Consider the following 18,956-nt stretch of genomic DNA (forward strand, 5'->3'; position numbering starts at 1 on the left):
CATACGTTTACTTATATACTACCAGGAGTCAATATGTTTACAGACTGTGGACATTTTGAATGTATTTTCCATGATTTATACAAATCATGTGTCCACAGAGCCACCTTTTCCTCGTACCAAGCTCTCGCCGGCTAATATGCACAATGTATCCTCAGTCTCCCCTGTAAAAAAATCTGAGCCAGCAAACATTACCACTGATGATGCAATATGGCGCTCAGCTCTGCGGCCATGGATCATGGAGATGGAAGGTAGTTTAGGCAATTTGCTTTCGAACAAGCTTCCGTGACGTCCTTTTTATCGCAGCAGATGTGATACATGTTAACTTAAAATCTTTTTTGAAAACGTTTAGTTATTCTCTTGAAGAGGAGATTGAGTTACTGGAAGCTATTTACATTCACGAGTTGACGCTCGAAGGCCCGCGGGAAAGGTAGGCGGAAAAACGTTAAGATAGCTCAGTCAATCAATTTTACCCACAGCAGCTAACATCGCTATTTATTTGTAAAAGAACTGGTTTCAATAAAGGCTGTGTGTCCAAGAAAAAAAAATAAAAAATGCAAACAAGGCTCGACTTCAGCTTAGAGAAACATAATTATCATGTTTACGTAATTTGGCAGCGTTTAAATTATTGACGTCCCCAGAATATTTTCTTTCGTTTTCTTGAAGGCTCCCTTTCACGACCTATATATGGGGTAGTAAAGCCACAATATGGAGAGAATTATGCTAGTGAAGTGAACATTAACTTTCCAGGCTGATGCCCACGGGGGGGGGGGGGGGGAGGAACTCCCATATAAAAAGAATGGGGTACTCGTCTTACCTTTTAGGGGTTAAAAAAAATACCAGTTCTGGTATCTGCAAGGGTACTGAACCTGAAAAGGACCACAGCTGGAGCTTTTGCGGTAACTTTTAGGGTATTGAGCCGAAAAAATATGACAGGAGATAATGTGTAATGCAAAAATTGGTATCTCTTTGGGGAGAAAAAAATTTGGAGCCATACCTACAACTGCAGGATCTTGGTACCTCTGAGGGATTCTTTTCAAAATTTCTGACAAACACCCCCGCCCATTTTATATGGGAGTTACCCCCAGGGGTGTCTAACATCGGTTTACTTATTGCAAGGTGACCAAGAGTAACGTTTTTTGATTTACTGCCCCCCCTCCCCTCGCTAACAGTGTTGTTATGACCGTAACAATTTACATCTACAGCTGCGCTCACTCATGCACCTGAGTGGAGAGTAATAAAGTTAATCTTTTCCCATTAAGATTTTTAACTGTCAGTTGATAAACAAAAAAGTTTCTCATTGTTGTAACAGTATTGTGGCAATGCAGTTTGTAACCAGCCTTGTCTTTCAGACCCATGGCTGTTAGTGTTCTTCTTCATCCAAGCACAGGAGAGGAAGAGGACAAACGTTTTGTGTGTCTGACATTAGTTATTTACCTTCCTGAAAAGGTAATGACCATACTTCACATGAATTCAGTTTTGTGAGATCACCCAGCCTGAGTTGTTTATAGGTTGAGTTATACCTGCTTTAATGGTTGAAACATGATCGTTGTTAAAAGGAAAATAATAAGTCATAGACTGTCGTGCTAAGTGTATAGGCAAATGTCAATGGCTGATTGCTGAATGACTGTGTCTAATTGTTGAGGGTCGAGAGTCGAGGGTAAAATGTTGAGAGTCAAGGGTAACATGTCGAGGTTCGAGGTTCACTTAGAAAATATATAAAAATAAAGTGAAAAATAAAAAAATTGTATATATGAAATAAATTACTGAAGAAATCAAGACAGAATTCCTTTCTTGACTTGGACCTCATTCTTAAACAGATAACTCGAAACAAAACAGCAGAATGTTAATGAGCCTGATATGTTGAAGTGGTAGCGTGTACTGTGAATAAAGCAATTAGTGACCTGTGCTACAAAGGGAGTCTTCAGATGCTTCTCCAGGAATGTGATGCCTAAAGTGAAGTTGATAAACTTTTTTATCATTTATCATATCTGCACAGTTTAAGCCACGAAAACAGGAAAAAGTCTATAGAAGATCACACTGCCCAACCCAAAGTCAGTCCACTGGCTTAACAGTTACTTTCTTTGTTTGGCGAGCATAAAAATGAGGCAATCTGAACAAAATTGGTGGTCGTGTACAATAATCTTAAACTGAAACTTGGGTGACATCGGTAACAATGTCTGTTTTATCCACTTGTCACGTGACATTTTGGTTGTAGAAATGAACTACATTAACTCTATTTACCATACTTGTATGCTCAAATGACTATGGTTACATCCTGCTTTGGAGCTGGTGGTCTAGTATTGCACAGCTTCCAATAAATACCAAATAAACTAGAGAGAATTGTTTGAATGTATCCAATGTTATCTTGGGCAGTCGATGAACAAACAGCAAGGCATTGAAGGCTAAGATAAGATAAGATAACAGACATGCTATCCCCTATTCCTTAGTACATCACATAACCCTGTTTCAATCCACTGTGTTTACGTTAATTTTGTTTGCTTGGTGAGTATTAGAACAAGGCATGGAAACAATGAAAACAAAGATAGTTAATGGTTTATAATAATGTTCTAAAGTCCTAAATGGAGATAATAAGCATGAATATCGAGAAATGAAAGGTAGCGTGCATGTTTCCTCTGATAAGAGTTTACGTTAGCATGACAGTACAGACAGCGCTGTTGCTATCACCTCCCAAAATCCCAAGACTATAAGAAGCGAGAAGTCATTTGGCTGTGTCACGCAATGCTTTACCGAAGAAAAGAAAAGCTGGCGAAAGAAAAGTCTGTCTTGATTTCTTCAGTAATTTATTTCATGTATACTATATCTTTTTTTCTATTTTTATTTTTTTCCACTTTTTTTTAAAGTTACCCTCAACCCTCGACATGGTACCCTTGACTCTCGACATTTTACCCTCGACTCTCGACCCTTGACAATTAGATACACTCCTGCTGAATGGGTTTGACCGCTGGAAGGGGACATCTTTGGCTTGGTCATGATTTTTATTATTTAATCTCTAACTTCCAGAATCAGACTCTGTGTTTACTCATGAAAATGGGAGACAATCTAGTAAATAATCCGTTACGTGAAATGGCAAAATGTGGTTATCTGTTATAACATATTGATAATATCAAAAGTGAGTGACTTTTAAAAAAAGATACATTCATACAACAGATTGTGTTAATTAATATTTTTTGCCTTTTTTCAGAATCTACTTGTAACACAAAATTACTAACAAGTAATTTACCCATCTGTTCAGAAATGAAATGTCTTTTTTGTGACTATCAGTCTACCTTTTATTGTAAACCTCTGCAAGATGAGCATTTGTAACATGAGTTCATATATTACATACTAACAACAATAGTTATTGTTATATTAAATTTATGTTTGTGCTGGTGTTCTATATTTCATTTCCAGTATCCATCGGAGCTACCATCCATTCATATCAAGACTCCAAGGGGATTATCTGAAGCCCATATTGAAAGGTAGGGTCAAATTTGATGTAGTTTTTGATCTTTCCTTGTAAGAATAGTGTAGTTGCATCAAATGACAGGTTATTTTGATAGCACAAAATAACAGTCTTATAGGTCTAAAAAATTGATTTGATGTCTTTACAATGCCACTTTACAATATCAGTGCATTGTGAAACAGTCAAGTGCATAGAATTAAGGAAATTAGTGTGTGTGTATGCCACCAGATTACCAGTCTAAGAGCTACTGTAACATTAAAAAGAACTGTACAGCTGTGTGGAGAGAGACATAAATGAAAAGTATGCTCAACTGCCTTATAGCTCTCAACACTTAAGTCCAGTTTCTGTTGCATGAATATCACTACTTCCCCTGGATGGAATCTGAATGCTAGTCCATCACAAGTTACCACGTGACATTCTGTCAGGTTACCTTGGCCAACAATTTTCAAGTACTCATTTATACTCCTGGGTGGGGTTGTTCAAAGCGCAATTAAGCTAACCCAAAATTAGCGAGAATTATCATAAAGTTTTGTATTTTTTCGTTGAGAGTTTGTGTTTATATTGTTTGTCCTACAGTTTTGAGTTTGAATAATCTCAAACTACACAAAACGTAAGTGGTGAAAAACATTTGTGGACAAGGAAAATCAGTGCTTTGGTTAAATGAACTTGTAATCATGGGTTAGCATTAACTGGCTTTCAAACAACCCAGCCCTGGGTGGAGAGAGGCACTGTGAGAATAACGTGTCTTTCCTGCCAAAAAAGCAACAGAATGACCCTGGCTAGAAGCCTGAAGTTCCTAGACCACTCAATCCAGAGCCTAGGATGCTAACCAATAGGCCACCACACCATCCAAACTGTGAGAGACATTGTGAGACAGGAAACATGTCACTCAGGATCACAAGCTTGAAGCTGGTTCACTCATCATCATAGTCCTAGCTCTCCTGTGGGAGAATAGGTCTACTTGCTGGGGTCAAATTTACAGTTAACAACTGCATCGCAAAATGGAGGCTGGGTGCCTGTGATATCCAGGAGCTTCCACTATTGGCAGCCAGCTCCTAGATGGAGACTGCTCCCATGGCTGGCAAATCCTGGCAAGCCAGCCATGAGCCCCCACGCAGAAGGGAGAGCAGGCACCCGTCACACTGTGTGAACAGTGGAAAAGAGGGAGGGAAATGGGGGGGAGGGAGGAAGCCTTGAAGATGAGGTCCCATGAACTGCCACGCAAATAACACGCTAGCGCCTGCAACGCTAAACACACTTCAGTCAAAGAGCACATGGGATCTGGCGCATGCCCATGTATGAAACGCCGCTGACTCCAGACAACACTGGCGCTCTTTGTTGTTAACTCCGTTAAATTGCATTTAACTGCATTTAACAACTGCATCGCAAAATGGAGGCTGGGTGCCTGTGATATCCAGGAGCTTCCACTATTGGCAGCCAGCTCCTAGATGGAGACTGCTCCCATGGCTGGCAAATCCTGGCAAGCCAGCCATGAGCCCCCACGCCAAGCCGGAGGACCTCCGAGCAGCGCGCTAGCCAGCTCGGAGAAGAGAGGGGCTCATGGATGGGGAGGCCAGAGCCCCGAGAAAAATGCCCAAATCCGTAGGCACCCAGTAACTGGCAAATTAGTGACAAAAACCATACCTGTTAGGCAAGTCGTTCAGCTACTGAAAGGATGGTTTCCACAGGTGTGCGCACATATAACAAGTAAGCATCACTCGACCAGCGACCCATTGTCTTAATGAGATGATCAGGAACACCTCTCTGGGCAGCAGTTGTAGCGGCTCCAATTCTAAAACTATGACCCGAGAACTTTCCAGGAATACCTGCTGCCTGTAGAGTGGTTTGAAGAAACGAGGAAAGCCGAGATCTAGAAAGAGGAGAGCCATCTTGGTGAATAAAGAGAGGTCCGGTGCCTGGCCCACGAAGATGAAGGTAGTTTGTTAATGCAGTCACAGGACAGAGAGGAAGGGAACCACGGCCAAGATAGATGAAACAACCCTGCCTGAAAGGATCAGTCTTTGCACACTTGATTAACACTCGAAAGCTTTGGGGATTGGTGGAGGAATCTACTTGAAGATCTGCCGCGGTCAAATGAACAGATGGATCAAAGGTACCATTTGATGTAAATTCACCAGCTCTAAGAAACCCAAAGAAGCCAAGACAGCAGGCTGCCCATAGCATGACACTGTCAGGGTTGATAAAATCTAAAGACTTGTGCAAAACAGACATAAGGTCGGCTGTCACTGGTTGGCGCTGAGGGAGATTTGGGCCCTGATGACGTTTGATCCCTCGTAAGAGACGCTGAAGTTGAAGACGGTTCACAATTGGGTCTGGGAAGCCATAGTCAATGTGTAAAGAACGGACTGCAGACAAATATACTTTAATGGAAGAATGGTGAAGACGATCTGCTAAATGGGTACAGAAGCGCATCAGAGTTTGTTCACTGGCTGGTAAAAGAGGCTGACTTGGCTCGAAGGGAGTATCCTGACTACAAAAATCTAAGAACTGACGTTGAGCTGAAGCATAAACTTGGCGAGTAGAAGGTGCGAGGCCATTGGTCAAATAGAACTGGCATTTATCTGTCAAATTACGGGCAGCTGAGCCAGCAGCGTTAACGGAATTGGAGTCGCCCCAGGAGCTGCATGAGGAGCAAGATGATGGAAACGCTGAAAATCAAAACGAGATAAGGCATCAGCAATCGAGTTGTCTTTACCCGGCGTATGAGAGGCAGTAAAGGCAAAGGAATGTCGGGCTGCCACAAGTGACAAGTGACGGAGAAGAACCATCATGTTCGGATCCTTCGTGGTGCCCGAACGCAAAACACTAACGACTGCCATGTTGTCGGAGCAGAACTCAACTCGTTTAGAAGCCCATCGGTGGCCCCATAGGGAAGCTGCAATAACCACCGGAAACAACTCTTTGTAGGCAATTGCCAAGGGATGCTGAACAGCTGACCATTCACCCACAAACCATTCATGATCACAAATTGCACCATAACCCCGAGCACCAGCAGCATCTGAGGAAACGTAAAATTCAGGCAAGGTCGCCCACTGTGGGGAAAGCAGGAAACTGAGACCACCCCAAGAATGAAAAAATTCTCGCCACCAACGGAGGTCTAAGCGAAAGTCTTGATTGATCCTAATTGGGTGGCTATCACGTCGAAAGGCTGACAATAAATTGATCATGCGTCTCAAGAAGGTACGCCCCTGAGGAACTACTTTACATGCGTGTTGGAGATTGCCAATGAGAGATTCCAGCTCCTTCCGTGTGCAATGTTGTTTGAGGGACCAGGCTTCCAGAAGTGCAGCAATACGATCAAACTTATCCTGCGGCAGACGGGCCTGAAGTGAGAGAGAATCGAGCTCAATACCGAGCACAGTTAAACAAGTGGATGGCCCCTCCAATTTGTTCGGGTGAAGAGGAATACCCCACTTTTTAAATAGCTTTACACAAGTATCAATATTGTTCTGGCAAACAGGTGAGTTAGGAGGGCCCAATGTATGGAAGTCATCCAGGTAGTGTAAAAGAAAATTCACATTATAATTGTGTTTGAGGATCCACTCGAGCATATCTGCAATGGACGAGAAGATGAAAGGAGCAGAGCGTAGTCCAAATGGAAGCGCCATATCAATAAAATATTTCCCACGCCACTTCATACCAAGTAGGTAACGATCATCAGAATGGACAGGGACATTACGGTAAGCACTTTCCACATCGAACTTTGCCAACAGTGTTCCTCTGCCGTGAAGCATGATCCCATCGATGATATCATCAACCTTCATGTACTGCACTGAAAAGGGTTCTTTTGGAATGCCATCATTGACACTATGGCCTAAAGGACTAGACAGATCCAAGATAAGCCGCCATTTTCCAGGCTGGTACTTCTTCGGGATAATTCCAAAGCGACTCACATGGAGGTTTGGGATAGGGGCTATAGCAAAGGGGCCAGCTACACGGCCTTTGTCGAGTTCCGTGCGGAGATACTGGTCGATGACTGAAGGCTGAAGGGATGCTGAAGGCATGTTTTTATTCTCCGATTTTAAAGATACCGCCCGAGGGTCAAAACCCAGCTGAAAACCATTTGTGAGACCTGAAATCACGTACTCCACTTGCGTTTGGTCGGGGTAAGAACACAGTTCATGCCGAAGTTCCTCCGCATCTATGGGGGTTACTCTGGATGGGGGGACCAGGTCTTGCTGCGGGGCGCTCAAAATGGACAAAGAACACGAGGGCAAAGCATGGTGTGCCACTTCGGAGGGCATGTCATTACCAAAAGCATCTTGTGGTGCAGGAACAACAACATTAACAGGAACAGGAATCAAAAAATTTGAAAAGGAAACTGAACAAGATGAATGTACGCTATTTACATATGGTTTGGATCCCACTTCAACGCCGCAGACGTTTGCTTTGGGATGGGGGAGTTGACTGGGAGCGCCGGTAGGAAGAGGTTGAGGCCCGAAATGGACAGTTGACACGTGGATGATCACCTTCACATTTCTCACAGCGATGGAGGTACCGGCATTGACCAAAGGTCCAGCGACAGGTGCCATCATTCCAAGATCGGCAAAAGGTGGATGAACCGGCTATCGAAATTGAAGCTGAAGACGAAGTGGTTGGCTGCTGGCTTGACTGGGGAAGAGGTGACGAAAGAGTATGGAAGTTGTACAAATCATGGTTCATGTGAGACCAGTCCACCAAACCTGCAGCAGCTGCGTCCTTGCGGAATGCAACATCGTAATGGAGCCAAGCCTTCCCAGGGAACTGGCGCGACGTCTTGAGAATTAGCAGCTTGTATTGTGTCATGTCCTGCCATCTGGAAGAATGAGCACAGCAGAAGATCCACGAGTACACAGTGAAAGCTTCAACCCATGTCACGATATCAGTGATCTCTTGCACCCTTTTCTTGGAAGAACTCACGAGAAGTTTGCCATCAAGGTACGTTTGGGGCTCTGTCTCCTGGGCTTTCAAGTTCTCTGCTAGCAAGTCAGCAAGATCCACAAATTGGCCAGACCTAATTTTTGTCACCAGCTTCTCCGGGATAGGGGAATAACCGGGGCCAACAACAAACGGCCTATTCAGGGATGTTGAGGTAGAGGCGATGGAGGAATTAGAACCAAAGGAGACCAATGGCGTGAAAGACTGGTTGGAAGATGGCAATCCATTCGCAGCACCACGAGAACCAAACAACGATGGCGAAGATAAAGAAGAATTGCCTAACGTGCAGTATGTTGAAATAAAGGGAGGAACGACCAAATTACCTGAGGACTGGCCTGCAGAAGAAGGCAGTGGTTGGTTAATGACAACAGAACCGGATGACGTCGTGCCCGACGCCGCGTTTCCCGCTGTCGAAGAACTCGATGAGTGACTTTGCAAAGCCGCCAAAATGCGAGGTAACGTATCCCCCAAGGCTTGTGAAAACGCTTGACTGAGGTCCTGTTGAGAGAGGACGAAGGAGGGCGGAGTGGACACCGGAGTCGAAGAAATGGGAGGACGTACGACCGAAGAGGGAGAATCGGCTGAAGAAGAAGGCTGACTTGAATCCAACATGGCGGCCACACTGTTGTTTGTTGCACGACGATGTGCCATACCAAACGAAAGAAACAACGGCAAGGTTCGAAAAACGACGAACGAAGAACAAATAATGCACACGCTACTCCGGGAGGAAGCCTTGAAGATGAGGTCCCATGAACTGCCACGCAAATAACACGCTAGCGCCTGCAACGCTAAACACACTTCAGTCAAAGAGCACATGGGATCTGGCGCATGCCCATGTATGAAACGCCGCTGACTCCAGACAACACTGGCGCTCTTTGTTGTTAACTCCGTTAAATTGCATTTAACTGCATTTAAACATTTAACTGCCACTCCACTACAGATCCCAAGAATGATCAACACCTTATTTCTCCTTGTGATATAAATACATTTCCAAGTATATAGGTAATGAGAATTAAGAAAATCACCAAAGGAAAGAAATGACATTTTTTTAATGTAGTTTTTAGAATGAAAAATAACATAAATTAATTCAAACTTGAAACTGAAAGTGTTCATTCTACGCATACTCTCTTTCACATGTTTATGTGGCCATTTTTTTGCAGCATTTTGGAAAACCTTAGAGAACTTGCAGAGGGTTGCCTAGGGAGGCCTATGCTGTATGAACTTATTGAGGTAAATTTAACGAAGGGAAATAATTACTTATGGGTTGTAGTGGTAAATATTGTTCAAAAACATTGTACAGTGTATAAATAGCATGTAATGGCCCAGTCCAAATGTGGCTCCACTCATACGACGGACCTAATTCAATGAGTTTGACTTTGGAGCGAAGGCTGATTCAGACAGCGTACTTGTATCAAATCGAGGAAACCTGTGGTAAAAAATTTTCTGTGAAAAAATCTGCTTTGTGAATTCAAGAATTCTGTCCAAATCGAAAAGCTGTTGCTAGTTTTTCATTGTATAAGCACTATTTAGGGATAGCAAATTCAGTTGCGAGACATTTGTATTTAATAGAAAGATTTTTGCTGTACCTAATTAAAATTGCAGAACCAAACTGTTTCAAGTGTCACTTCCTAACTCATCAGTTAGGTTTGGTGCATGCGTGGGTGGTGTTTGGAATGGGCTAACAGTAGTTGTCTGAATGAACTTTTACACAATAATTTTATTATTTGTCTTTTAGTATGCCAAGGAAAGTCTAACAGACAACAACACACCCAGCTGTGCTTGTGCCATCTGCCTTTGTCACTTTCAGGTTAGTATGTAACTTGAGGATTTGTTTTTTTTTTTTTTGGGGGGGGGGGGGGAGGGGGGGAGGGGAGTAGGGAATAGAGGTCAAGTAAATGTATTAGTAATCTTGGTAGACCTAAATATTGTGTCCTGTATTCCAGACCAACCAATTGTTGATTTTTATTACTATTATGTGCTTAAAAAATGTTGTAACTATTGTAAATGTTGCTTGCAAAGCGGTCTGTCCTGCACTATGTATGTAAGCCTGCATCATTTAAGAAATAGAAAACATGTACCATGTCTCTATTGAGTTATAGAAACACAAGTGGAAGTTTGGGAGAACAAGCAATGCTATGGCAACACGAGCCGCAGGCGAGTGTTTCCACAGCTTTTTCGAGTTCTCCCAAACTTTCATGAGTGTTTCTATAACTCAATGGAAACATGGAGAACATGTTTCTATTTCTTTTAGAAAACATCATGAGGAAAAAAAGGAAAACAACTTGCTAACTTTGATTATCAAAATGTAAATTCTCTTTGCTCGTGCCATCATTACATCAACAGCTTGTGCTAGTTCTGTGTTTCCTTCGAGTTACAGAAACACGATTTTTAATCAATCAGCGTGCGTACTTTCCTAGTACTGTTTTTTGAAATTCAATGATGCATGCTAATAGTGTGTGCAAAGTTAACTTTCCCTCATGAGGGAAATTTATTTGCATTGTCCATGTCATGAAACAATGGTGGTGACTTCATAGGTCTGCTTTGTGCTTTCTGATGTTGATATCTGTGCATCAGGCATTTTGATTTCTGAATCCAGACCTGTACAATTGTTAACAGGATGAAGTATTTTAACTTGTCCTAAATCTCTCACTGTAGGATGATCATGAATTTACAAAGACAGAATGTTATCATTACTTTCACTGTCGCTGTTTAGCAAGATACGTAGAATTTTCACTTCAACAAGAAAAGAAAACTGAAGATGACACAAAGGTATATAGTCTGGGATGGCCCAGGGAAGGCGTTTGTAATACAACAGTGTATCCTAGTCAATCTCTTTACAAAGGTCCCTCTGGTAATCAAATTAATGGTCATTTAGAGGACACCAATATTGGGTCTACAGGTGTTTTTACGATACTTTGAGTACATGGCACAGTAAACCTGTATATGAGTCTGTATACGAGCCAAGTGGCCCATCAGGCTGGCACTTACATCCAGTTTCAGTCACATGAAACGACTAGGAGTATTTCTACTCCCCCTGGATGGAATGCTAGTCCATTGCAGGGTAAACCCCAGTGTTAAATTGGCCAGTACCAATCTGTACACACTGATGGAAAACGGCACTGCGAGAGTAAAGCCTGTTGCCCAAGAACACAGCACAATGTCCCCGGCCAGGCCGTTACATGGTTAACTAAGCAGATTCCATATTAAAGCTGACAACTTGTTTTAAGTGGCTACTAATCACAGTACTGTCAAAACTTTCTTCCCCATATTTTAAATTCTAAAACCAACCTGTGGACACTTCAATTATACGGACTCTAGTGAGGGTGTCTGTTTAATACAGGTTTTACTGTATCAACATTCTATAAGCATGAAAAGCTGTTGCCATCAGTGGGGGTTTTTGTAACTGAATTTGTTCAAGGAATACAACAAATTGTTAACATTGATGCTGAGTGGTTTGCAGGTGTACTGACCAGACGTTTTGTTTTTCTTCAGAAAGTAAAGAGAATACTAAATGTAATTTTTTAAAAAGTCTATAAAATCATTAGAATAAAAAGCATCGAAGATCATGCATTTTGAGAACATGTGGACAGTTTGTTGTTTGAAATCCATCTCAATCCTGTTCCATTTTGGTTTATGTTACTGCTTTTAATTTAATAATTATACATACAATATGTAAGATGTCTTTTGATTTGATATATGATGTATATACAAATTGCTTTGGCCGTAAAAACTGTGATGGTTACTTATAATCACATGTAATTTCATTTGCTTTGCCTACTTTATGATTGGAGATACAGTGTTTTTTCTTTTTTTGTTATGACTGGAAAGACAGTTGATTGTTGTGTACTTGAGGTGTTTCCAGACTTCTCACTTTTTAATTGGAAGCTGTTTGACAATGGTGAAAATCCATGCAAAATTGAATCCACAGGTAGAATGCCCTATGTGTCGACTACCAATCACGTACGACCTTGCAGAACTCAAAACTGTTGCTTCTAGTGCAGAGAATGATGAAGAGGTTTGTTCAAAGTTATTGGCAATTTATAATCATGATCATATTTAATTTCCAAGATTTATCAAAATCAAATTTCTCCTCACAGTATCAATATATTGTGAGAAGCCAGGTGATGAGAATAAAGAATATCATCAATTTGAGATAAAGCCTTCATGTACCACCAAACTCTCAACAGAAATGTTACGTTTAAATCGTGCAAGTGTTCCTCACAGAGAGTTTGTTATATTGGAAAACTGATTTGCACGTTTTTTCCCTGAGTTGTGATTGGTCAATTATTACAATATATTTATTTGTTCTGATCGGTCAGAGGTGATTTTGTTGCTTTCAGTTTTACGAGAGCCAAAATTGCTGTAGGAGAATCTTTGCTAACCTCATTGTTTACATTTTTCCTCATCAACACACGACCTTGCGTAGAAAAATGCAAGATACAAATTGACTTCACACATATTTTGAAGATCTCGTGAAACTTAAGTAATTGGTGACATTTTTGTCTCTTTGGGGGTTATATTCGAGAAGGAATTAGCTTCAAAAGCTGCAAACTTTTTAGTGGCAAAAGCGCTAATGAGTTCATACATTCTCATTAAAATTTTGAGTTTTTTAATCCTGCGGCGCACAAAAAGTATTCAATACATCAGGCTCAAACTTCATGGGACCGTTAATCGTGCTGTGCTCTTTCAATATTCAGAACTAATGTTTTTGTAGCTCCATAACATAGTTAGAAACAGGATCGCTTATGCTAATGAGGTAAATATTGTAAACAAAGATTCGCCTATAGAACGGCTACTTTATTGGTATTAAATGAAGTAATCTCTTGTAACTCATCTTTTTCTATTTGGTTTGTCCTCCAGTTGATTTACGAACCCAGTGCAGAAATACGGGAACTGCAGAAGAAAATGTCTTCATTGCTTGAGAAACAGAAGCGCAAAGGCGGGGTCATTGACGTGGAACAAGAAAGAAACAAATTTTTGATTGACATAACATCTGTATGTATTTGCAAGGTCTACACCGATCTGATACACTTTTTGAAGCTTGGTGTTATCACTTGTCCAATTACAGTACATGTTTCACTGTGGTTAAACTTTGCTCAAGCTTCTAAAAACTGTTGTCAATATATTATTGCATTGTAAAGATCTTACACTTCTTTCCACCAGGCTGTTTCATTCGGTAAAACAGGAGATTACGCAGAAGAGTGTCTGGTTGAGCAGAGCGTTTTGTTAAGGCCAAATTGCTTCTGGGTGTTCTTGCACGTGCACGGCTGTGCACAAGTGCAGAAGTCGAACTATTTCCTTGCACGTAGGCTACATTGATCTAAACGTCGCTTGAAATTTGTCAGAAAGGTACATGGGCTGTTCTTTTCTGTAATTTAGCCTTAAGTTAAATAAGCGAAATAACCCGTGAAAGTAAACTTTATCTCCCCCAACTGAGTGTATTAGTCTAACATTATTTCCGTGTTTGGCAGGTCCGTCAAGAAGAAACTAGTCCAGAGAGCGAGCCCCCAACAGGGCCCGAAACGGACACAGTAACAAAGAACCCCATAGTGGAAAACATGGCAAATAGTGTTCCTAAGCGAGTAGACGCAGAAAAGGAAGCTAGTCAAGCAGAAAATGTTATGCGGAAGGACAAACCAGACAGGATCGAGAAGAAAGAGTTTTCAAAATATTCGAGAACCTCTCGGGGGCCTCGGCGCCCCGTTGACAAAACTCGACATCGATCCAGTGGGGAGAAGTTTAAACATTACGAGCAGAGAAGAACTGACAAGAAACGCCCGACAACATGTGACAGACCTGAGAGTGTTGAAAAGGAGGATAAAGGAAAAGAATCCGCTAAAGAACCTGATAAGCAAGGGAGTGACTGCGCCCTTTGGGCGGAAACTAAACCAGATGGTAATCGGACAGAGCTGGAATCAGAGAAAAAATACCCTGTTGTAGACACCACAGGGAAGGACTTAAGCAAAGACCCGGGGAAGGGCTCAGGGAAGGACCCAGGAAAGGGCCCAGGAAAGGACCAAGGAAAGGGCTCAGGGAAAGACCCAGAGAAGGACCCAGGGAAGGACCCAGGAAAGGGCCCAGGAAAGGACCCAGAAAAGGGTCCAGGAAAAGATGCAGAGAAGGACACAGGAAAGGGCCCTAGGAAGGATGAAGGAGGCGTTACGGGTAGAAGCAATAATATCAAGTCATCACAGAATTCTTATGGAGAGAGGCCAAGATCTGCCAGGAGAGGTCGAGGAAGGTCCGGAAAAGGCAAGCCATCTGCTGGCAGTGCAAACGAATCCCGAGACGGTGTAAGAAATGTAAATAATAGTTTTACTTTGTCCGGAGAAGTTGTCAAACGGCCCGAAATGACTGGGCCATTAGAAAGTAGCAAGCCTTCCTGTGAAGAAAATGGACGCCCTCAAGCGCAAAATAGTTCACATGAAATAAATCCTTCTGGAGAGGAGGGACGTGTGAGTAAGAAGGGCAAGGTTGGCAAGCCTCCCCCTGGTTTTGAGAATTTCCAGGCTGATAAAGTGGGGCGCGAACAGTCTACCAATGGTCATCGACCCCCACCAGGGTTCAAACAACATTCTACCAAACCCAGGCCTCCCCCTGGGCTTGGTAACCTAGCGGAAGGACCCGGTCAGAACACAAGTCAATCAATCGCAAGCTGACCAGTAGCAGCTTGCAACACTTAATGCGGTGAATCTTTAAATTTAAAGAAGTTTTCACTAAGAAGACAGACTCCATAACTAATATAAAAAATGTATGTATTCTTTGTCTGGCCAGAATAAATTTTGTCTGCCTGACGATCATGAATCAACACAAATTCTATGTTAAAATCACTGAAGTAAAGTGCTTATAAGATGATTTCTCTTTCTTGTTGTAAAGGTTTACCTTGCAAGTCAAGAGCTATGAAAGTAAGACAGACGTACATAAAAACAAAGAAACAAAATCTAGGGACTACAGCAGGGATGTTGCATCTAAGAGAAGTGTGAAATCTCATTTGATGGCAAAATGCATGCCCGCATTCTTCGCCATTCTTGTTCTTTTGTAATTTATAATTTTACTACAAAGAGGGATATGTTGTTAAGGGACGTTTATTGGTTCCCTAGATAATACGAGTTTCGAAAAATTGTTTTCTATCCCAAACATGGCGGTAAAAAAGCTCTTTCCTTTTTAAAGAAGAACGTTTTTGGTAGCAACACAGAATCCGCGCAGCATGTTCAACCATTGCATTTAAGCGCACGGTTTCAGACCAAACAGAGCGAAGAGTACCTCGCACCCAATCAGGAACAAAAGCAACCATCATTAGGTTTACGCCTGTTTCCCGCGCTTGCAACTATTTTGCGAGTTCTGATCGGTTTATTGCAGTGTTTTAAAACTAAGTAATGATTGGCCAACAATTTGTTGATTTACGCGCGCTTTTCCGCGCTTGACGTCGGTTATCTATTTTGGGAGTTCTAATTGGTTTATTTTAGTGTTGTTGGCCGTCAGGCTGCTGGCCCACCCGCGTTTTCCCGCGCTTGGGCCCTTTGTGTAATTTGCGAGTTGCGATTGGTTTATTGCAGTGCTTTTAAATAACTGATTGGCTCTCAGGCTGTCTGCAGGCGCTTGTATTCTGCTAGTTCTGGTAGGTTTATTGAGAGGAAACGAAGGCATGAGAGAAATAAACAAGACGAACTCGCTCGGACCTTGAAAATTGAGTTTGAAAATCAAAATTCAAGGTCTTGAAAGTCCACCTTAACTGTTCGCTAATGTCCTTAAAGAAAATTGAGATAAGGACTAACAAAGAATTGAACGTATCTGGAAGGTTGAGGGTCACATTCCAATGATATTTTTTATAGTATGGAGTCCTTAAAGTTGGTATTGTGTCCTGGAATGTCCTTCAAAAGTCCTTGAATTTTTAGCCCAAAAAAGGAGTACGTGTCCTGACTCACTCCCACTGAAGGACTGTTCTAAGAACAACACTTCACGTAATACTTGTGCAAAATACTGTTTCTTTATTTCACGTTGTAATAAGGCTACAAATTCAGTTACTCAAGTTTGCAGCTACTCCGCAATAAAGATACCAACTAGCAAAAGTGCAAATTTCTTGAAAAAAGCGTCCTAAATTAAGCGTGGTGTAAATCAAGCTATCAAATAATATATAGGAAACACGGTTCATAAGTTTAAGAAAAAGAAAAACCCTAAGGTAAAATGAGAATGCTCTGGCTAAGACCCTTGGGAAAATTTAAGCCTTAATGCTGTTGAATACCCTCATTACCTCTAGGTTGTCACCCCAATCACTACGGTCCCCCTTTTCTAAATCCCCGAATCCTCCCTTGTGAAACTTGCTCCAACTGGGAACGGTCGAGCAGAAACTTAACCTCAAAACCCCATCGCACTTTATATCCCCTTAAAACCAACATATTGATCTAGAAAAATGGTTTTTCTTTCAAAGCTATACCAAATTCCTTTGTTTTCTGATCGCTGATCAGTGCATAACTTATTATGGGAACTTTCTAACCTTTTCATTTCTAAATCCTTAAAGGTTGCGACGCAGTTACAAAGATGTATGATAAATCAGTGATACCCCAACAATGTTTTCTACTCGCTGTTTGTATTTGTATTATTGTACAAGTAAAATTGAGGTGTTGATGACTCTTAATAAGGCCTTGTATGTCAAGGTAACAGATACTAATTAAGAAATAAATCTAGCCTGGATAAACAAAAGTCTCTCTTCTTTTCTCCTGCTCTACAGAGGTCTGAGACTAGAATCAGATGCCCGAAAATTCCATTCTGATGACGTAGCGAATAGAGGCTTCTCTTTGTTCAAGCTATAGCAAGGCTACAACGAAAACTTTCTAATGAAAACATGTTCAACACCTATAGCCTGTGTACAATCGCGCACTCTCTTCCAAAAAACAATCGAAGATAGGAGAGCGCGGGGCTGTACACAGGCAAAATTGGACACCAAAGATTTCTTTGACCTATAGGTCCACAAAAACCCGCCAGCAAAGTTCTCTGGTGTCGATCAAACTACGGCAAGCAAGCTATTGCAACAGCTGGAGATGTGAATATTTCTCCAGCGCTCATATGACTAGCGTGAAATTTAATGCATGAAAAGAGCAGCAACCAACATCAATAAGAACAGTGCAGCAGACATGCTGACAGTAGTCGCATCGGCTGTAGGGCCTTCTGAGCTTGGCGGAGGGGTCGCACCTTGGCCAGAAATGTTAAAACTGGAGTAGACTGTTCGGTCGTTGACGGGTAGCAGTGGACGGAAATTGTCGACCATTTTTACGCCATTGCTGTCATTGAGATTGCGCAAGAGGCCCATCTGTAAAAAAGAACCGAGTCAGTAGTAAGGCATCGAAAAAGGTGTCACAGCCTCACAGGTTCATCAATCACACGCAAGATAATCACGGCACATTTTCAGCGTGTACTACGAGACACGTGTCTCAGCCAATCAGAGCGTAGCCTTCGAACGCAGACGTATTGCCGGCTGTCAATCAGAGCGGCACAAAATCAAATGACCATGCTTAAGTAATTCTGTATTTCGTCTTCAACAATCTGAGGTTCATATCTCAATTAACTTTTTCATTTTGAATTGTTCCTCAATCCTAATTACGACGACAACAAACGGGGCCTGAAAATCCATCAATTTTAAATTCGTTTATTTTCCTTTATTCCTGCCCGTGAGAATTCGCGAAGAAACTGATAAAAAGGAAAAGCATTCAGGTGCACAGAAAAGCTAGCTGATTTTAAATGATGACTAATTTTTAGCAATAAGTCATGATAAGTCAAATTCCATCATACGGATCATCAGGGTTTAACCTCGTTCCCAGGCTCCTCTCTCCTCCTCGGAGGCATGTTAGAATATTGATATATCGAACGTGGTCTATTGAACCCGAGCCACATTCTTGGGACGCGAGCTCTCTAAGCACTGCGCTATCCCTTCCGCCCAAGTATCTCGCGTAAACACCGGGGCCGGCGTTTTCGGAGCCCGGAGTTTAATCGAAGAACACGATACCGCACCTGATACTCGGATATCTTGACGGGATCTTTAAAAACCGTCCAGGTCACACTTTCAAAGCAGTCAGGGGTGGTCAGAGAACCCGAGTAACGGAAGAACTTGGACAGGTCGGTCGGTAACATTCCTTTCAACTTGAATGCGGCTATGCCCTCTTTATCAGTGTCTGTGTAAACAGTAAGAAATGTAGAATATCAGTGGTTGACTCCTGGAAGAAACCATGAAGCTACTTCAAGACTTAGCATTCGATCATGACAGATTACATATGACGTGACTCTTGGACTCTTGGAATCATTTTCATGAGGTTTACAAAAAGTGTAGACATCAAGACAGTAAGTAGCCTAGCAGTGTGCGGTTGTTAAGAAAAGGGCGGCCGCTTTTTTGCGTTTTCGAAGCGTCTGTGAAGTGGACTGTTTAGTGAAGGTTTTGAACGACTGGTAGATTTATACGAAAACAGTCAGATTATTCGCTCTCGATTTCTATGCGTAGTAGCTGCGTTGGGCGGCGCCCTGGTGATAGTATTCCTGAGCTCAGAATCTAATAATTTCCAATAGA

The 18,956-nt window shown here is 42.0% G+C and overlaps 3 protein-coding genes across 5 annotated transcripts in view; 1 reads left to right on the forward strand and 2 right to left on the reverse strand.

The window, feature by feature from the left end:
- LOC110051838 (uncharacterized) lies at nt 1-16,574 on the forward strand. 2 transcript variants are annotated; one of them, XM_089279355.1, is made up of 10 exons: nt 1-248; nt 350-427; nt 1,350-1,446; nt 3,412-3,479; nt 9,562-9,631; nt 10,137-10,208; nt 11,057-11,170; nt 12,330-12,416; nt 13,262-13,396; nt 13,873-16,574. In XM_089279355.1, the coding sequence occupies exons 1-10, from the start codon at nt 208-210 to the stop codon at nt 15,058-15,060; spliced, it is 1,950 nt and encodes a 649-aa protein (XP_089135481.1). In that variant the 5' UTR covers nt 1-207; the 3' UTR covers nt 15,061-16,574. The 2 variants fall into 2 exon arrangements, with proteins under 2 accessions (XP_089135481.1, XP_089135482.1); XM_089279356.1 differs by lacking the exon at nt 11,057-11,170.
- Nucleotides 5,108-6,549, reverse strand: LOC149096954 (uncharacterized). The gene has a single exon (XM_089279363.1). It carries the CDS (start codon nt 5,894-5,896, stop codon nt 5,111-5,113), a length of 786 nt encoding a protein of 261 aa, XP_089135489.1. The 5' UTR covers nt 5,897-6,549; the 3' UTR covers nt 5,108-5,110.
- Nucleotides 16,370-18,956, reverse strand: part of LOC110051839 (carbonic anhydrase 2-like) — a 13,476-nt gene continuing 10,889 nt past the window's right edge. For both annotated transcript variants that reach the window (XM_020757914.2, XM_089279358.1), the window contains exons 7-8: nt 18,407-18,567; nt 16,370-17,708 (exon numbers count right to left, since the gene is read on the reverse strand). In XM_020757914.2, coding sequence (XP_020613573.2) covers nt 17,481-17,708; nt 18,407-18,567 — 389 coding nt within the window. In that variant the 3' untranslated portion in view covers nt 16,370-17,480. The remainder of the gene's footprint in view (nt 17,709-18,406; nt 18,568-18,956) is intronic.

Source organism: Orbicella faveolata, unplaced genomic scaffold (assembly GCF_042242905.1).
Source record: "Orbicella faveolata isolate gen_17 unplaced genomic scaffold, um_ofav_v1 contig_47, whole genome shotgun sequence".
Taxonomy (NCBI): domain Eukaryota; kingdom Metazoa; phylum Cnidaria; class Anthozoa; order Scleractinia; family Merulinidae; genus Orbicella; species Orbicella faveolata.